The sequence below is a fragment of the Manduca sexta genome, chromosome 28 (genome assembly GCF_014839805.1).
Source record: "Manduca sexta isolate Smith_Timp_Sample1 chromosome 28, JHU_Msex_v1.0, whole genome shotgun sequence".
In the NCBI taxonomy this organism is placed as follows: Eukaryota; Metazoa; Arthropoda; class Insecta; order Lepidoptera; family Sphingidae; genus Manduca; species Manduca sexta.
In genome coordinates, this window is record NC_051142.1 from 5,498,340 (window position 1) to 5,520,462 (window position 22,123).

At 34.6% G+C, this 22,123-nt stretch overlaps 1 protein-coding gene across 2 annotated transcripts in view; it reads right to left on the bottom strand.

The window, feature by feature from the left end:
• Window positions 1–397: 397 nt before the first annotated feature.
• LOC115451426 (UPF0676 protein C1494.01) overlaps window positions 398–22,123 on the bottom strand; it is a 28,654-nt gene continuing 6,928 nt past the window's right edge. Inside the window, exons 1-7 of one of the 2 annotated variants that reach the window (XM_037444297.1) lie at window positions 7,525–7,675; window positions 7,297–7,412; window positions 6,817–6,951; window positions 5,952–6,105; window positions 4,633–4,844; window positions 4,111–4,224; window positions 3,666–3,896 (exon numbers count right to left, since the gene is read on the bottom strand). In XM_037444297.1, coding sequence (XP_037300194.1) covers window positions 3,666–3,896; window positions 4,111–4,224; window positions 4,633–4,844; window positions 5,952–6,105; window positions 6,817–6,951; window positions 7,297–7,395 — 945 coding nt within the window. In that variant the 5' untranslated portion in view covers window positions 7,396–7,412; window positions 7,525–7,675. Of the gene's footprint in view, window positions 3,897–4,110; window positions 4,225–4,632; window positions 4,845–5,951; window positions 6,106–6,816; window positions 6,952–7,296; window positions 7,413–7,524; window positions 7,676–22,123 lie in introns of those variants that run through there. The other variant, XM_037444296.1, reaches the window with a different exon arrangement.

The window sequence follows — 22,123 nt, forward strand, 5'->3', positions numbered from 1 at the left end:
GGTAAAACTGCAGAAAGGTTTTTCAGTAAAAAAAGGCATATTCCTAATGTACCAGTATATACATTTACAGAATTTTTCTTTAAAGATATGTATAAATTAAGAATTGAATATATTGGATGTTATACACAATTTATTCTATTCATATTATAAATGTGTGAGGATGGATGCATGGATATTTGTTCCTTTTTCACGAAGAACCTTTGAACGGATTTGGATGAAACTTTACAGTAATATTGGTTATACATCAAAATAACATATAGGCAACAATTTATAATGATTTTGTGTAATTTGGTCGTAATATAACGACACATATTAGGTAAGTCGGAAAAAAAAATATCCCAGAGAAATCCTTCACGTGTGCGAAGCCGCGAGCAAAAGCTAGTTAAATAAAACAGCATTTTCCTTATAAAATCAGCATATGTATTGCCAGTCATTTTGTCATTTAGATACACATAAAATTGTTTTAACCAATACAAACATTATCAAAAGTGTTACAAATACCTTGTTTTGTGCGTCGCAATAATCCATACCTATATTATAAATGCTAAAGTAACTCTGTTCGCATGTCCGTCAGTTTCTTACACTGTTACAGTGGATCCACTAAACCAAATTTGTTGAAATTTAGCATGGAGATAGAGACCCTAGTAAAGACAATAAAGCGGGATTTATATTCCGGAAAACAATTCACGCGGACAAAACCGCGAGGAAAATCAATTATAATCCATAAATGGCGAATCGGGAATAAGATTATATTTGTAATTTACTTTGCTGTTCAAAAATTACAATTATGGTTTACTATGGCCGTAATACTCCTGTTATAACCCAATCAAAATCGACAAACGTTAAAGGACAATAATAGGTAACAGATACCCGACCGAGCTTAAAGGAAAAATCTTTGTTACATCAGTTACAACATGTATGCTATGTTTAATGAGGATGGACAAGTAAAGAATGTATATAAATGCTGTTTCTCTTATCTAATAGGTACATAGGCACAGCCCCGGATTTGGGAGGGGGGAGGGGAGTCAAGTCAGGGCCCGTGCCCGGGCGGCGAATTCGTAGGGCCGCAAATTCACACCTGGCAGACGCATACACACCTCATCATTAACGCAACTTTCACTACTGAGACTGAAACATTAAACACATAAATTATTTCCCGCGGGGCGCGAAATGATGATGACAAAGGTAAAAATATAGGTGGTTAGAGGCGGCATTATACAGATTTTGCCCCGCCTCCAAAAAATTCTAGATCCGGGACTGTATAGGCAGGCAGTAGGTGTACCGCGGAGGTTGGACGCGTTTTAAGTAGATTTCTCAATCTATTATTACATAATATTCACTAATTACTATTGTAATAGGTTTGGAAGTACAATTAGGTAATAACTCGGTTAAATGAGGATTGTCTTCACACCTTTGTTGGGGTCAAGTAAACATGTATTATGTTCGAATTTATTTTGTTGGTCCGTAGATATAATAAGTACGTAAACGGAATTCTTTGGTTAAACAGAAAGGCTTTATATCGATACCTTTTAGTTAAAAGTTAAAGGGAGGTCATTCTTTCACTCAACTATATATTGCATGAGTTATTGTAGCTTATTTCTGTTCCTTAGAATTCGTTAAGTACATAATGGTTGATATTTATATTCTTCATCAATATTTACGTTTTTTATTAGCATTGGAACACAATATCAAAGCATATTGTATGTTATACAAATATTACCTACTATAAATGACTAATTAAGTATAATATACGTAAAGTTTCTTTTGCCGTTTCGATGTTTGAACACTGTTATATACTTAAGTACAGGTATAAAATTGAGCCATTAAAATCACAAAGATCACTTAACAAAATGCAAAAAGTTTGTAGACATAAAATGGTCAGACAGAATAAATAGGAAATACAGTCAAATGTATAATTAAAAAATAATACGATATGCTAAAGTAAGAACACATGGTTACAGAAATAAGTATTTAAAAAACATAGAATACTAAAATCAAAGACTTCACGTCGCTAATTGCTATATTACTAACAATAATTACCTAAAATATGGATAAGCGACAAAGCGAAGCCTTAAATTATGTCTAAGTCAATAATAATAATGTTTCATTATACCAATGGCTAATCATTACTGACAAATATACTGCTTTTTTATATTATTAATCTTATTTTGTTGACAATCTCTTTCAGTAAGTCGTCGGCCACCTCACCCCACTGGATACTACAATGTGGTTTTGGTGCATAGTAACAAAATATTATTTTTCTTGTAAATCTTCAAACTAAGTACTCAGTGAAGATTGTTCTTATGTATACATATTAAGTATTTATTAATTACCAAGGATGTAAATTTTTAAGTTTGAGCAATGTTGGCGATCATCATTTTAAGGGTCCTTATTTAACCTACTCACCAAGTTTATACATAAACTAAATAATAAACAATTCTGAATTATATGCTACCTAATTTTTAAGAGTGCCCAAAATTGTTGATAAAATTAATACAAAAAATATTTAAGTAGAAACAATTCATGGTTCTGGCACAGCGTGAGGCACTCAGTTAATTTAAAATATTTCATATCTCGTAAAAGTAAATGTAAGCATCAACCTATAAACGCTGCGTTTATTAGGACAACAAGTGTGGCGCAGTTGCTTCGTATTAACAGTAACCAGAAGTGTTGTTACGTAGACGCAAAATAATAAGTACATTAAAAACTGTCTTGAGGTCTCAAATAACTGCGCGGATTTCACAATAGTGACAACGAAAATACTGCAATCGATGACTTCAATCATATTTTGTTGAGAATTTGACAAATCTATACTCTGTAGTCAGTCATTACGAAAAGGTCACATTTTTATTGGGTAATTTAGTCAAAGTTTTTCGTCACTCAATAAATTTGGATTGTTTCTAATTTTCATAATGTTCACCAATTAATTCTTTTGCAATGGCGCATAGATCATGTCTGATGTCACTATTATAAAAAATTGCATAACGGTGTTGAGGCGAAGTCTATTTTCACATTTACTAAGACGTAAGCGACACGATTTTTACTAAAGTTGTTATTGATGTACTGGCTTTTCTTTTCTGTAAGGCTTGGGATGCAATCACGGACTGGTGAGAACACACGAGGAATTATTTTGAGCGGATGCACACTTGTCTTATAAGTTTTCCGGAACAATGTGCAGCCAGCTTTATGGACGGTCCGTGTGCCCCGTTGCGTCTCTCTCCGGTCTAGTATTTTGCACTGGGTGATCGAGCATCCGTAATGTTCTCTGATAATACTGTTCGTTCTAAAACTTGCTTAAACTCAATAGAGACAGACACAGACTTCATTCATTTGTTTTTCATAGTTGACATAGAATCGATACAAAATGATATTGTGAAACTTTGTATTTTTGTTGCGTCTATTTCGTATTTGATGATACGAGTTTAAGGAGTCGGTCCCACAGCGAACGGCTTGGAATTACGATTCTGATATGTGCATTGCTATAACGCATGCAACGTCGTTGAGCTTGCTGATGATCTCTGTAGCCAGAGCTTATAAAAGCAAGGTACAAAACTCAGAATTAATTTGTTTTGGGATCGACGTTAAGCCAGGACGGATCGTAAGTAATCGTGGTGTCAGTAAGTGGTGTGGTGGCGCGTCTTGCGTGGTGCGTCGGCGTGTGCTAGTCACGCGTAGGTCTCGCGGAAGCGCTTCTGCAGGTGGTGCGCGGCGTTGAGCAGGCGGTGGTGCAGCGTGAGGTGCGCGTGCGGCGTGTAGGGCGGCGGCGCGGGCGCGGCGGGCGCGCGCAGCGGCAGCGCGGGGAGCGCCGCGTCCGCGTCGGGGTGGCAGAAGAACGCCACGCAGTGCCGCCCGCGCGCGCGCGTGTACGCGCCCGCCGGCACCACCACGCGGTGCACCTGACACACCACACAACGTTACTACTGGACAAGTCGGGGGCAGATTATGACTATCCAAACTTTGTGAAACTCATGACAAGTGTACGTGGAACAAAATTACGTTACTTATTATATATGTCGGTATAATCGTTTTTATGATTATTTTTGGAAATTTCAAAGAGGACTACAAGGCATTAACTTTAAACATATTTTTTTTTATGTGATAGAAACTAACAAGAGCTGGAAGCAGATTGGCGGTCCAGGCGGCGAGCAGCTCTCCGCTCTGCACAAGGATAGCGCCAGGGAGATGGCCCACAGCTTGCCATTTGTCACTACCGTTCAACTTCACCTAGAAAATAGAAACAACAAATTTAATTATCCTATAGGCCATTTGACAATTTTAATAATTTAAATCACACAATACGACATGTACTATCTTCAACAACATAAAAATTTCTGCAGCTTTCTGCTCGGTTGAATCGTAAGCAAATACGTCATTCATTGTTTGTTAATCATTTAATAATTGCTCAATTCTCAATATGATTTTTTTTTGTAAAAGTTAACGGTACTGCACAGTTAGGGAGTGTTTGTTTTTTTTTTTGGATAGACGTCGTTGCTATCACCAGGGGTGCCCTGCGAACGGTGTATAGGCGATCCCCCGGTTTAGCAACCACGGCAGTCCCTAGGGGAATGGGGAGGGGATAGCTGGGAAGGAATTATGGGGGGGAGAAGGAGCTAAGTAAGAGAGTGTTGTAACCTCAAGCCCTCCCTCGGAGTCCTGCGCGAGCAGCGTGAAGGTGCCGTAGTCTGCGTGCGCGCCGCAGCGCGTGTAGGCGACGTCGTCGGCGCGCGGGCGCTCGTCGTCGGGCGGCACGGGCGGGTAGTACAGCAGCCGCATCGTCGACGGGTTGCGTCCGTCGCTCTGCATCATGCCCGAGTGGCACGCCAGGAACGCGGCCGGCGGCACGCCTGCGCACGTCAATGCTATCATTAACAACACGATCCACCATTGCAGGGTTCAAGGGTTGCGGTGGGGCTACATAATATTATAGAGGTTTCATAATATCATGTAGATTAAACCGATTTTGAAAATTCATTCTCTAATAGGAAGGTTAATTTTTCCGGTGTGCTGACTTTTTATCCAGGGACAATATTAAGCGGAATTTTTATGCTCGAATAACTTATTCAAACGCGCGAAGCCGCGGGCAATTCTAGTTGGTATGATAAGTGCGCATGCCATACTCTTGCAAATATCAACGATAAACGCAATTTACGGTTTATCATGCGCCTAGCGACTCTGTATGTATTATAATACATATAGTAATAAACTAGCTGCTGCTTGAAGGTTTACTTAATTTGCGATGTGTGATAATTAAATTCTTAATTAATGGTCTATTTATACGGGAATGGCAGTGATTCCACTTCATCTGATGGTTAGTCAGGCACCACCAGTCGCCAGTGTGTGCCGTCCTGGTGTTCGAAACCGGTTACATAAACTTTCCAGATCGCGATGCACTTACGTGAGCCACTATGGCGGGTTTACACCTTGAGTACGGTAGTAGATATCCGCGCGAATAAAACATCGCGCGTATAACTCTTGCTTTAAAATGTATTTACTGCCTGGGTGGCTTATTTGTATCGCATTTGCGGTACCGGATTCGAAACGAATATCTGATTTTTCTACTCAGCATCAACTCGGAGTCTGGAATTTATGATATGGAGATAGGATCGCCACCTATCATATCATGGGGTCAAAACTAGGTTCCCTGAATTCAACTTGCACCTCTGCCTACTCTTGCGGAGATAAAGGCGCGATGTGTACATGTTTGTTTGGGTATATTGTCGTACTAAGCTCAAAAGCGGTATCTCAAAAAAATCAAAATCTTGCTATTTAAGTAGTCAGATAGCTTAAAGAAATACCCATCTAATGAACTTACCTATATCTTAACTTACGTATCTCAGTTTTACATATAAAACTATAAAAGTATATTTACAAAACTTCATTATATTATCTCGATATAAGGTTTCCCTGACATACCGCTTTCGCGCTTAGCACAGCAGTATAGACTCACGAACCGAGAGCATACGCGAGCGCCTGCAGCAGCACGCGCGACAGGTTGGTGAGGTCGTGCGCGAGCGGCACCGCGTGCTTCGCGAACTCCGGCACCTCCTCCTGCGCCGGCATCGTCGCCGCGCTCAGCGTCGTGATGTTGAACGAGTGCCGCAACTCCTGCAATGCGACACCCGTCACGTGAGACATGTTCCACTCGCTTCAGATTACGGTCACACTATGACCTAGTCTTTAAGATTAATACAGTGTATATTATAGGGATGAATAGGCAGTCTCTCCATAATAATATGGACAGGAAATCAGAAATAATATTTATTAGTTAGTACCTAACCAATCTTACAAAGTAAATCAATAATCAACATGTTTATAATTTAATACAATCTCAAGTGAGAATATATTTTGAATTGATTACCTCGATGATTGAATGCAGAACTTCACCGAATTTATAGCTTAAGTTCTTCGTCAAACATCATCAAACTATGGAGGTGAGTTTGAACATAATATTTTGTTTAAAGACGAAACGCAAACGCTCCCGGACATTCCAGGGCTCTTGGATTTTTGCTATTTGTCTACAGATAATGTACGTTCAGTCGGTTGCACCGTGCATGTGGCCTGTTTTGAAAACTAAACACTTTTTCAACACGTTTGTTAGATTACAATAGGCGTTTTGTAACACTAGAGCGGTCTGTGGTAGAATTCGTGTTTACGTCACCTCACGCAAACTATATTCACTAGCTGTAGCCTGAACGAAGCAGCAAAGTGAAAGTCAAATACTTGTTGACTGCAACAACCTCTTCCATGTGAATTTAGGGAAAGTCTACTGAATGAAGAATAACATTGTGAAATCAAGATAATTTCTGTTATGTAAACCTTTTTAGTGGAATCGAACTGCTCCATCCCCGGACGCACATAGCCGTGGTTGCTCATCGGATCGCGCAAATATTGTGCCTGACATCCTTCGGGAAGCGCGCAGAAGTTGTCCAAGTCAGCATATACCGATTTAAGCTGAAACACAGATATTATAGATAAACAAAGTGCTACAGTTATTTTTAAACATTTCGCTATTGCCATTTAACTGGTATCTCTTTTGAAATTGATCGATTTACATCCTTGATCAGATAGAGGTGATTGAAAGGGCAAGCCGTCAAGATATTAGAGGTGTCAAAGCCCCTTCGAGAATAATAACAATGATTGAACTTTTATTAATACTTACGTATTGATACCTATAGATCATATTTTGTATATAACTGGTATATATCTTCGATTTGATATGACTATTGCTTTCATGTACGGGAAATTCGTAACGTCGATAGTGAACAACTTCGGAGGAAAGTTATTATTTTGACATACCTTTTCGTCAGCAATGCCATGGTTGACGAGCACAGCGAGGCCTTTCGCGCTGAGTGCTGTGAACAATTGTTGTCCAATGCGTCTCACCACGGATTTCATAGGGCACACATCAGTACCTGAAACAAGTTGAAAAACAAATGAGAGTTGAATTAGAGAAATCCAATTAAATCCCTAACTATACAGGGTAATTTTACATTAGGTTACTAAATTAAAGTATACATTCTTTACCTCTGCTAACATTGTGCCAAAAATCATCTATGAATAACAAATATTTGGCGCACACTGTTTTATTTGTCTAATCATTTTGTAGTTTAGTACGAATATGGTGTATGTGTAGATATATTTCTAACGGAAAGTCGCGTTGCCTACTTTTTCATAACAAAAAGTCAACAAACATCAAGTAGGTCACCCGATGTCAAGCGTCTAACAGCAAGAATCCTTTAATGTTGTAAATTTATATATCCACATTACAGATCAATTGTTTTAGGCTCCTCTTGTTGCTATGCTTTGCCGTGAATTTCTACGCTATCACATGATGGTTGATTAAAACGCCTAATTGCCTTACAATTAGCCGTTGTTTTCCACAGATTTTCATTCATGTAATCATTGGTTCATCGTCTTCTATATTGCAAATAACGGGATACCGTTTTCACATGTATTTGCAAAACGTTTTATTTGCAAACAAATCACACCTCGTTTACCTAATGGTGCGCTCAGCCCGCCGCATATTTACTTTACCCACATTTCTTATCGTGAATGTTACAATAACGTCCTAATTTACATTTTTGCTTCCAAAATAAGCCTACATTTGCTCTACTTTCTGCTTACAAAAGCCAAAAGTAGAGAAACGGTTCTTCTTGTAGTAAATAAATACACACACTGCTCATTTTGTTTATCGTTAATGCATTACAGAACTTTAGAGAGTAGGCATGGTAATTACAAAGAGGATTCTGATTGATTTTTCTAAACATACATGCTGGCCGGTTAATTATGCAATAGTAGTGCTACTCCGGTCAAACTGGCTCTATCACTTACGTGTCTATGTTGGTTATTGCGCTCTGTTCTCTATGGTCCAAAATAATATCTATTCAGGTAATAACACTTGTATGTAATTAGCAAGCATTAAGCTCATAATTACGTATTAAACCTTGAACGTCTGCAATTCTTACCAGCATATAGATTAATTGTAGTTGAAATCAAAATATCAACTTTTATTGTAGGTAAGTTAACATTACTCGCAAAATGTTTTCCAGATTCATTTGCATCCTTATATACTGCGAACTGAAAGATGTTGCATGCAAAACGCCGGTTCACCTCGTCTTGCACAATATGAATAAAATATCCGTCTGTACATACACTCGGAGTTAGCTGAAGGTCTGGCCCTGACACCGATCTGTCGATGGCATGTAGGCACACTGACATATATTTCGAACAATCCAAGTTTCAAATGTTATTTGGACAGGAACTAAAGTTAAATCAAAGAGAGCAGAGCCTCGTATCAGATTAGATACATTTGTTAACGTTGACGTACGTGACGTGGAAATAGGTGCCACGGCCTTGATCCAAGCATTTAGTAAGATATAAGATAATGCTTCCAAATAATTGTATCCTGTAGTCTTAAACTGCGATTGAGTTAGTTTATAGCTACTACAGAGTAGCGTTTCAGATAGAGAAAGATTATGCTTTATCTATTCGTACATAAAGATTTAGTAGATTTAGCTTGAGATAGGTAATTCTTTCTATCTACTTACGAATTACTGGCAACGGTAACTTCAGTTTTTATCATTTTTCTTTTTTTAAATTGATTAACATAAAAGGAGGAGAATAAAAATATGCATTAATCTTAGTTACTTAGATTATGTACACCCCTAGAAAGAAACATAATTTGACTAAATTTATAACGCTATTATTGTTGAAAATTATAACTATTGTTACCACTGTAAACATTTTAGCATAATGTAAACATATCAGTTTAAAGATATTTATATATTGTTTACATAGGTACATACTAAAGTGCTTTTTCAATGTTAGTTGTTGAAAGGATAGTGCATCGTAAACATCAGTATAACTAAGATGCTACAATTACAGCCAAAGAACCAATAGAATTATACTTTGACAATTACATTTTGTTATTTATTGTCCTAGCGACTCGCCGAACCGTGTAGGTTCTTAGTAAAATTCGTATCACTGTTGGCCCTGGGCCTATAGGAGTTTCATTAGCGTGTTTGTAGATAGCCTCTAATTATATGAGTAATATACAGTATGTTGTGAGTATGATGATTCATAGCGATTCGCGAACCGCCCATTCGTCAACGAATTTGTAAATGAGTAATTTGACTCATCACTGCAATACGATTTACTAAGTACCGCATTATGAGCGTCTCTATAGTTCATACTCATATAGTTATAATCCCCATATAAGTTTATGGTGTGCCTTAATTTTTATATTTATTTCACTACGGTTACTTGTTATTAAGGTTATTGGCACAATGAGAGAATTCTATAATTATTTTTCAGCAACTTCTATTGCACGCGTTCTATTATTTAATTCCTGTCAATATTAACTTTAATAAGAACCTAGATTAATAGATCCGCTAAAGACGCTAATAGCTATGGTTAAATATTAGAACAGATCGCGTGCGGATTCCATTATATTTGTTATCGGATGGCGCGGGGGCCACCCGCACTGACTCTTCCTCTCGTGTTGCCAGCATAGCATGTCTTCTCAAGAATATTAAGTTGCCAGTAACGCGACACTAATTCCTTACACAAGTAATTGTATCCTTGTCGGTTTATGCATATCGACAGCTGGGTGTCAATAATGTAAGTACGAGCACAATGCTGGTGTCGCTTTCAACCCTTGACATATATTACAACAAATGTATTAATTTATAATGGTTGTAGGTAAATTGCATTTATAATAAGTTAATAAAACAATTAATAATAAAATATTTGAATGTGGTTGAAACTTGAAAGCACAATTTCATTGTGCTTTAAACACGAACAAATTTAAAATAGTATAATATAGTTTGATTTATGCAAAACATAGCCTAATATAATGGATTTCTGAGGTAAAATAAACTAATAACAGATATTCCATTGCTGTTAATTTTTAACTTTGAATAGTAAAGGCTAGCCGTGCGAGCAGATGACAAAAATAGGTACGGATTTCGTGTACACCGTGGAACAGATTCCAGGGATATTAATCTATAGCGTCCATACATTGACTGACTCTCTATCAAGTACATGAGAAAATATGACAGTCTATTGACATGAAGTATGTTTTTGTTGACTTACATTGCAAGTACAATCACATACACTTGACATTATAGGGTTATGTATTTGTTTACACAAAATAAACTGAATTTGTTTTGTTTTAATCAATACAGATCACAGTTTTAATACAAGTTATTTATACTAAATAAATAAGCGAAGGAGTCGTTAAAAGATTACTACACTACGAGTAAATACATTTTATAGCTTTGTAATATAAACACAGCTATAGGAACAGGTTGCAATATTACATTTGTAATGATGACCGCAACCCGAACCACATTAATGCCACAGCGTCAGGAAGAGACAATACAAATAAAGTAAGCAACTGATAAAACCCTAATCACATACAAACATACACCGTCGTCCACGAAGTGAAAAAGATCAAACACGCAATAAACCTTTAAAGACCGTTTACATGTAATATCATTACATTTATTAGTTTTTAAAAGTTACAAGAGAGGCCGTATTAACAGCAATATGGTTTTGGTTTTGCTTTAGTAAAAATTCTTCTAAACATTGTTTGAATCTCTAGTCGGTAGGTAAATAGAACCTACCGGCTAGAGATTCAAATAATGTGCGAGCATTAAGTTACATATTATTTCTTAGAACATGATATTCTTTCTTTAAATAATATGTAGTGTATGTTAAACTGTATACATACATCTATCAATTCGAAATTTATAATACATAGAAAAAAAACATTATATTGTCATCTTCACTTAGGTTCTTTTGAATTCATTATATTGTGAATATTGTTGATCCCTCACATCTCCTCGTATAGCACACATCATTTAAATTTGCATCCAACACTATCAGATAAAGTTAATAAGGAATATATTGGTAATATCAAATTTTCAAAAATACCTAAACATGCTTTTTTTTAATGAAATTACTCGGAAATCTTTGCATATTGTCGTCTGTAACTCGCGCGCCAAGTAAAAAACGAATTGCTCGAGGCTGTTTGCTTGGACAGGCGTTTTTAGTGATTCCCAGTAATGCTAAAAGCTTTTACTTAATCATTCTCTAGTGTGATCGTATTTCTTAGTTAAAACATTTAGTCCTAGTATATTAAAATGAAAGTTATATACCATTGCATTCATTTTGTATGCTCTACTGGCAGTAAACATAGTATTAAAGTTACCTAAATTAAGATGACGTCATAGCCTGTAGCTAATATCTGACGTCGCGCTCGAGAACAACGCACATAAAACAAAGAATCGCGGAAGTCTGCTTTAAATAAAACAATTTACTATGTCTATAAAGAACAAATCCTTCAATTTGACTTACAAGAATTTTATTTTGATAACGTAAATACCTACATTTTGAGCAGATTTATTAAGTATCTAATCTCTTGATATTGCTTTATGTAGAGTTTAGTGGTCGAAAACAGCAGATACATTATTTTGTCTCAAGTCCCAATCAACAATAATGATATTCGTATAATATAAATAATACCTGCAGTGTCTATAATAGGTAAGTCTAATCACTCAGAAACCAGTAGTTGCAGATGTTATGTAAATTGTTCCTCTATAATTATTTATTAAACCTGATTTTACACCTACACTTTTATAATCAATATATCGAACAGCGTGACGAAAGTAAGGTCAAATCCCTCAAATATCACGCAGCCGCTGGATGTGTTAGTTTACTACATCATCACAAAGCTAAACAATTACAGCTGCCTGCTTCGACGTCCTCGGCGAGCTGACGTACACGCCGATTTCTCATTAAGTATATCGTAATATCAAAGTGCAAGGACTCAACGCTGCTAATACCGGTTTAGTGTTCATTACATAACGTTTCTAAAGATTCGCAATAAAATGGCGGAAATGGGATTCCAGTAAATTCATCATTCGTGTCATATTTTATGAAAACTGTAGGATATGTATATTTCGAAACAATGCTTCCCTGACACTTTTGTTTACTCGCTGTGCTCAAGTATATAGTCACCTAATAAATTATTACATTGACAGCGGGAGAACAAAGCAGTAACAACTGATGGACGTTAAAGCAGTGCGACATCTCATTATTACATGTCGTCACGTCGACGGAGTTAGGGGAAGGTAAGTGAAAACAGATATTAGATTTAAGACACGATGTAACACAATAAGTAGGTACTCAAGTGACGTGATGTGAGTAATGAATAGACTCTAAGTAGCCCCTCAAGTCCCCAAGTTTTCCCATACTTAAGTAATATTTCTACTTAGTAAACAAGATTTTGGTTGTTTCTATAATCCATAGAAAAACTAATCCATTTTAGAATGTCTCTATGAATGTGATATATTACATGTGAAATAGGGTAGGAAAATTACTTATGTTTTTACTTATCTGTCACAAGTTGTGCAATTGTGATGAGTAAATTAGCAAGATAATTGATAATTATACTTCATAGATAAAATTATTTATTTATAGCTTAAATAAAAACGTTAGATTAAAATGATACGTAGCCTCATGTCTACTTATCAAACACTAAATGAAAGTCATAATATTGCGTCAAAATACAGTAGACGGGGAATGGCTAACTAATAACTAATCTAAAGAAATCTGAATACAGTTAAATGCAAAATAGTTATGTGTCGCATATTATCATAATGGTGGTAATAGTAACGGTACAAATTTTTACTTTTCGTGTTGATTTTCCAATGACTCAATGGTTACAACGAATAAGACCGATCATCGTTCTAAATCAAATTATAACATCCGTAGTGTTTGGTGTAAATACCATATTTACTTACGAGTTAAATGTAATGCCACAGAATGTAATAAGAATTTGTCAACAACATGAATCAATATCATATAGGAAAATCTATTTAAAGGGTTGTTTTAGTGTGGCATTTATTTATCAGAGAGATAATTTAAGCCTCAATAAACCCCTCCCCGCAAATTATTGTTCACGGGCGGTTGTGATCACACGCATCGAGTGACCTACTCTTTCGTTAACCTACTTACTTCTATACATAATATACGGAAAAAAACTTTTAACATATCCATAAAATCTCCGGGAGATTCCCGATAAGTATCTCGATCAGTAAAATGCTAATAACGAATAAGGAAAATTACAGATACATGATCCTAATGACGTCAATAAGGAAAACAGAAATTAAGTACAAAACCACTGATGTTGTATTGTTGTACCACTGATGTTATTTTATTGAGTGTGGTTTGAGGGTTTTGGATAAGCAATTTCGATGTAATACTATTTTAAGTATCGTTTGACACAATCAAACACAGTTTAAACCTGTGGACCACATGAATTATTTATAACAAAGCAAGGTTTTTGAATATGTATTTATTTCCTAAAAAGGTTTCAACCACAGAGACATCTATTTAATATTACAAATGGCATCGTAGAAATTAAAACGGTACAGTCTACTAATTTATCCTTTAACCTGTTTGCTTATTAAGTTTCTATTGTCGCTGATTGATACGTTTTATTCTTGTTTTAATAATTATTATACATAGGAAATACGATCATCTGTTAGGGCCACTTAAAGGTATAATAAACTTTAAGTCGCAAAGAAAATTCTTGTTATAAACATATATTGTTAATCCTTCCGCGAAACACTGTAAAGCACTTAACACAAAACTCTGACAGATAAAGTCTCAGGTAAAGTCCCGTTAAGTAAAATTTATCGTTGCGTCGTTAAAAAGCCTAAATAGAAAAAAAAACATTCAGTCTAAGGTGTTATATCATATTTTATTGAATAGCAAAATATTTCCTAGCCATCATTGTTAAAAAAGAATAAATCCTTATAACACGTAATATTAAAAACATAATGATTTCGAATTATATTAATAATTTCAGTTTCTTATTATAAATTAAAATTATTCTAAGATTTATATCTTAAGAAAACGTGTATTAAAACATGACCAAGTTCAAGGCTCAGATGTTGTTTTTATAATATAACCTAGAAAAAATAACATGTACTTACTATAAAATATGTTTTATAAGATATTTTCAGACCTTCGTACTTCTAGTAAATGATTAGATATATAAAAATAAATATTTATTGCGATTTGCAGTAGATAAACCCAAATTTGAGCATAAACTAATAATATATAAAATGTCAAACATACTGTGTGGAAAATGCGAATAGCAACGATATACATACATGGTTTGTTAAAATAACTGCTAAAAATATTTTTAAGTCATTGATTAAGAGTACCTATTCTTTGTCATTTCTTTACTGTTTATCTTGATAACTCTTATTTAATAACATTGTTTTAGATAGCTAGATATTTAATATACTTAAGTTATTAACATAATCCTATCGATTCATCATTTCCTCAGTAAAAAGTTAGTCACAACTTTACCTAACATACAGTGACTAACGTCGGTGAAGATACATTAGTTGTTTTATTACACACTAGCTTGTAACCGCGGCTCTGCTCTATTGAAAATATTTTTCCGGGATAAAAGTCCCACTATAAATGTTCCGAGATGAAAATTAGTCTATGTCCTTCCTAGGGGTGAATCCCCTTCGTATTTATAATAAACTGTGGATGGATTTGTCTTATTTCTCAAGTTAAACTACTGAACATAATAAGACTTATCACCTCATGTTTCAGGATGTCTAGCGCAATGGAATACCAAACAATACTTTGTAATTTAAGGTGTTGGATGTTGTCTCTACTGTTTATGGGCGGTCGTATCGCTTACCATCAGGAGAACGGTAAGCTCGTCTCGTCATTCGAAGCCATAAAAAATAATAATAAAAATAAATAAAACAATTGTCTGAATGTTTTTGCGGTATCCATAATTATGTGGATAATGGACGTTGATGTATACGTCGAATGTTTGTTTTGGAATTTGGACATTGTTTTATGCGTACACACGTGCGCTGAAACAACGTGAAGTCTTATCGGAAATCGTGTGCTGTAAAGAAAAAAGTTGGTGTTGTTAATGCAGTACACGTGTATCAAATTTCTTAATTTTACGACGATTGCGCGACGTAACAATGAATTACATTTGTCTGACGAAAATAGAAATAAAATTACAATAGTTGTCAGCTTTTGAAAACTAACTTGGAGGATATTATAATATTAATAAATCATTATAAAGTAAACGATGGACCTACTTAATCAAATGAACAGAAATATATTATTTCGTCACTTTGTGCGCGTTTAACACGTGGAAAATCATAGAAAAATAAAAACCTGAGAGTAAAAATAAATTGTCGGTCGTGTCCGTTGGAGCATAGAACGATGTATTTTTATAATCGTCGACAAGAAACCAAACTATTGAATGGATAATAAAAAGGTTAGGTGACCGTTTCAAGTCACAATTTTCCACTGAATAAATTGTTCTAGATGCACAATATATTTTTAATTGGATATGGGTGAACGTGGTGTTGCGTTAGTCATATTTGTGGAATTTAAAAAACGATCATAACTTATTATACTAGTATAAAGTTTCAACTATAATAATATTTATTCTTCAGACCTATATTTATTGTTGAGACCAACATATTTAATTTTAAATTTAATAAAATTATTACATTTTAGATGTAGTTTGTAAAAAAACTATGTAATGATTTCGTTTAAAAAATACAAGTTAAATCAAAACCGTAGTTCAATGTTCGAAATATGACTTCTAAATAATACTACGAGAGGAAATATGCTTTCATTGTTGGTATGTATACCCACTAAACATTAAAACAACCACTTGTTATGTATTATTATAATAACTTGGTCGTTGATTTACATTACATAGTACTTATGATTGGACCATTAATATTCAAAATATTTTGTTTGTTTGCTTATAAATCTCTACATGAATATTTAAGTAAATTATTTTCGTCCTTGTTCAATTTCATTAATAAACACATCAAAGGCATTAAAGTGAGTTTATTGGTTTAAACCTATTTTATACAGCATAGAGCGACAGGAGCCTTATTCTTTTTGTCAGTGGAAACTCATAATACAGCTGTATTACGTTTTGTTCGTGAAATAAGCATAAAATGGTGTATTATATAGCCCAATTTCAATTATCATAAATTCGATGAGGTGCGTTACGTTCTTGTTACGACTTATCAACTGTCAAAATGTATGGGCATAGGGAATCAGAGCCCAAATCAAAATGCATTTTTTGTGTGCATACAGATAGTTTATGAACCAAAGAGCGACTTCTGAATATGATTCCTTTTTTCTGGGAAAACACGATTAGGTGGGACTTTTAATCTCACACGACCACTCGTGTGAGATTAAAAGTGGGTCCACACCCATGGACATTGATAAGCAGTAAAATATTGTTATCAAGTGACATTATGTCATAAAGACAAATAAAAACATTCATTACGTCATAATGACTGTTTTGAGGAGAACACTGGCTGAATTGTTATTTTTATTTTTCGTTGTTTCAGGTTTTTTTTTATTAGAACATGTTTACTTAGATAAAGTTACTGTCTTATTTTATCTTATTAAAAATATTATTGCTTATGTTATTATTGATGTTTACAATATTACGAAGAAGCTATGCGCAAGTTCAGTTCGAACACTTCAAAGTGCGAGCACTGCGCACCAGTTACAGTTTGACGAATAGATTTGAACGACCGACATTGTTGAAGCATTGATTTAAACTAAAACAGAGTAAACATTAAATTATTGGTTTGAATTGACTTTAATTATTCTAGTAATATTATTATTTATTTTAAATTAATTTGCAAAAGAGAACCCGTTAGGAATCGACTTATATAGCCCTTCGCCACTAATTTACATAAGAAAATATACAGGCCGATAAGGCTGCAACAGATTTCTTCCAATCCATGGTAAATAAATGTCGTTAAGAGCTTATATAGCAAAAATCTTACTACTTAACTTACTATTATCTTACTTATTACTAATATAAATGCGGATGTGTGTGATTTTTTTGGGTATAAAGATGTTTGTAAGAATAAACGCAGGAACCGTGGAACAGATATGGTTGAAATTTGGCACACGAATATAACATGTCCTGGATTAACATTCATACTTTTTATCCCATAATTTGCTCCCGTTGGAGTTTTAAAGGCATATGGCGCTGGTGTAGTACATACAGATGACGCTATAACTCTTCAGTAATTTTTGTAGCGGATAAAGCTTTTCAAGCGGAAGAAGTCGCGGGCAATACCAAGTAAAGTGTAAAAATCACAAAAATATCGCCTCTAGGTCATTTACTATAAATATGCAATTTATGGTAGAACCATAGATAAAATAAGGTCAACACTTAAAATACATGCGGGTTTTACCTGTCTAACCGAGTAGACATCGGGGGATTTTCCTTAACTACGTAATTTCTTACTTTATAGTCATGAAAACTATCGATACCATTATAGTTATTATTGTACTTACATCTTTATGACTCTCCCAGATGACGTATATAAATAAGTGTAACAGTGGTATAAAAAAATTGCTTTATCTGTCGAAATAATACTTATTAGTACGATTCTTATCAAATTTAATACGTAATACTTAATTTACTTTGTAACATTATGTTGGATAAAATATAAAAGTTGTGTTGATCTGGCACATATATTAATTTTTGGCCCCTTATGTTTATTTATTCATCGACAGATTTTATAGATTTCACTAATTAATACAATTTTTTTATCTCACGTATTATATTTACTTATGTCATTGATTTTAAATTTATATTTGATAGCAAAAAACTCAAAAAAATTCCGTAATATTACAATGTTCTTTGTAAAATACCAAACATACTTTGATTAAACCTCAACAGCCATGACATTATTTGTTTCTGAATTATTCAATGTTAAAGCCATATTTTATTTGACAACTTGCGTGGAATACCCTTGCTTATCGGTCGCATATTCCGTGTAGGTATTATTGGCTTATCAAATTACGGATAATTTGTTTGGAAGGTGCCATTTTTGATTGAATACTTACATATATTTTTGCATTTCTTTAAACAATGTACTCGGGTTTGTTACAGTATTATGGACATATATGTTATTTTTTGCACTTGTGAAAAATGCCAAAACAACCAATTCAGCCAAAAGGTTTGTCCATAAAATATTACAGCAAAATACTTTGCATCACCTAGACTAGAATTTTATACTACGAAGGTAAAATAGTACTTATATATCTCTTTTTGCCTTTGTTTTTATTAATATTTACTAAAAATATTGTTAAAGAATTTATAATTTACGGACAGATGGAAAATTCTATTCCATTTTGTTTTCCTCTACATTCCGACTAAAAGGTGACCCATTGAATACCTCTAAGTAATTCTTGGAATATTTTTTTCCTTTGTGGTTTTCATAATAAAAAGTGCAGCACGCATTACACATATTGGATGAATACTTTGCATAAACATGTTACGTTCACTTATAATTAAATGTTTGTTTTGTGGAAAATCCACAAACACAATTCGTGTTTTGCGGTGAAGTCAAACAAGTGGTTATTTATTTTTATTTCATGGGAAACTATTAATTAATACAAAAAAGTTCTTTCAGGTTCTAACATTAGAAATGTTTTTGTTTAGTAAAATGGCTCCAAGGTAACAAATGCGACAAGGATAGAAAGTGAAATCTATTTAGAGGTGCCGTTCACCGATTACATTCTACTTGTCTGCCGGTTCTAGGTATTATTTGTGGTTGTTTTTTTGCTTAGTCTACTATTCATATGGAACGCGGACACTGGAAATAGGCATAGACAGTCTATATATAATTTTAGACTTAATACATGGATTAGGTTATACTTTGGACTGTGGGTATTTTATATCCTTGCAATTTACTGAGATACGTAAAAGTTTTGGATAATAACACAGAATATAGAATAGTACTACGATAATACGCCATAAAAGTAATATCTTAAAATGGAAAGGGCATTTACATATTATATATTTGCCCAGAAAAAAAACTGATAACACAAGTATTTGTGTATGTATTAGCAAAATTTTATACATAGCGGTTTTGACACACGGCTAGAAATAAGGATTACAGTTACGTGTATTTTAATTGGTTTGCATTGTATAGGATTTTGGCACAAAAGCCCGTCAAGCGGTTTCTGTAACGGTCGGCAACGAAACCTTGTCAGTTGTCTAGCCTCATTCGTGATTCGGTCGCAAAATAGCAACACTAACCACAAACGAGATATGGCTTGCCAGTTACTTTCTTGGCATTGAATCATACACGTTATCTTTATAATTACCTTGTTTTAACCATAACTTTAAGTATTAAACTTTGGCCATATTGTTGATATGCTGTGGAATTGAAGGGCAATATTTATAACATATAAAAAGCAAACTATCTTTAAAGATCTATACATACCTTTCAGTTCAATCTTAAGTGCAATATATAAATATGTGTCAAAGGTGAAACATATCAAATAAAAAGAATTTAATTGATTCCTTTCTAACTGAATTTCGGCCAATCTTAACGGAGGTCAGCCACTTGACCGATCACTGCGCTATGATATCTCCTTAGTACTTACGCAGGAGATATTATAGTGCACAAGTGTGTGCGCACACAGGGCACTTGCTATTCCTTCACTTTCATGGTCCGTTAGGCGGCAACCCGACATGATCGGACAGAGATCAGGTACAGGGCCAAAAGATTTACGTGCTTTTTTAGGCAGGGGGAAACACACAGCCAACTTCGTGACTCCAAGTTGCGACTGAGTAATTTTTAAGATGGAAAACTTAGTTACAATTATTTTGACCGACCCGGGTTTCGAACCCAGGACATCAGCGTGGTAGTCGTATTCACACCGTGTTGTACACTTACAATACAATCGTTGTTGTCAATAATAAAATAATTTTTTAGGTATTGTCTATTTATCATCTCCATTTATACGGCTAATTATGAATTCGTTTTGTTGTGTGAAGAATATTCTGTTTACTTGAACTTGTCATAGAATATCGATTAATTAATTATGATAAGTACTTAAATGTATATTAGAAACTGATTTATGTTCACTCATAATTATATTATAATTATGTTGCCAGTGGATTCTCATTAGAGATAATTTATTAATTTTCCTGTAATTTTTCTATAAAATATAAGGAAAAAATTTGTATCAGAAAATCGGCTTACAATCAACTGGGTACCCTGATAAAATTGATCACTAATCACCACCGGTTAGTAAGAATATCCACAAAACCAAAGTAATGTTGGGTGCGCCGACGACTGTATAGAAAAGTAACAAAGGCTGGGAACAGGGTTGCAACAATTTTTTTGTCCTTACAAAATAACATCGCACATCCCACATTTAAGTCGTCGGTTTCATGCTTGATTATTACTTTCCTATCAAGTCGAACTATATATGCTCTAAAGTCTAGAGGAAACTGGCTCTACTGGCTTTATGACACAAATACACATGTTTATTGTTCATCTTACAAACAATCACTTGTTTACGTTTAAATAACGAGTCAAACACGAGGATTTATTCTCACGTGGCTCTTCAACAAACCGTCCGTAAATTGAATGCCAATACAAATCAATTCAGATTGCATCGATGCAGCACTCGACGTGAATCGTTTAGATGATTGCAGATGCCCAACCTTATTGACTGAGACACGATGGTTGACCTTAATATCATATCCATAGCATATCCATTAAGCACTTACATAAACCAGATCACATGTCAGTTAATTGTCCAATTTGTGAAACATGAATATCATAATGGAACTTTCAAGTATTGTATTTTATGCTAATCTATATTGCAAACAATTTAATCTCACGCGTATCACGATATGCCTAGTATTTAAATGGCAATAATTTTTTAAAGGCTTGAAACCTAGTTAGGTTCCTTATGCAGGATTGGTAAAAGTATTAAGGGGGTCGCCGGGGCGTTAACGCGGTCGCAAACACGACCAAAATCTCTTGATATAATACTTTTAGGTTAATTATTCTTTTTGGATAACTGTTTTATGGTTATTATTCATTCATAAACTTTTAAAAATTCAATATTAACTTCTTTTATTTTTATAGTTTATACCCTATATAATCGACTCTTGAGCAACGCATAGGTGTAGATAACCAGACCGTCTAGTGGCCACGTCCAAGAACTGTTGCATGCATAAAACAAAAGAACTAATTATTTTTATATCGCGTTATAGAAACAGCTGTTAATTAATCAAATAATTTGTTTAATGTTTACATTATGAGGAATTTAATAGAGGTAATTGGACACTTTCTAATTGATGTTTTGTTACACGTAAGACAGTCGAGTGCTCCTAGAGACTCGCTGATGTTCACTTGTAATCATAGAATAGATTATGATTTGAAGGAACATTTATGACGTGTGTGGTTTAAATAATTTGGCTTTCAAATTTCAATATGTAATTTGTCTACAGATTGCATGATAAGGAAATTTTTATTGGAACATGTCTGAATGTTCCGCGTTCGTAACATATTGAATTACAAATCGATTAAAATACATTTATTTTTCATATTAAACGATATGCATATTCCTTTGTCTCGGAGGTGGCAACGAGGTCGTAACAACGTTGGCAAAGATGTACACAAATGGCGCAACATACAATGGCTGGCGCGGCACGAGGATGTACAGTGTGCGGCGAGAAATGGCAGCGAGGACAATAGTCAGCAAT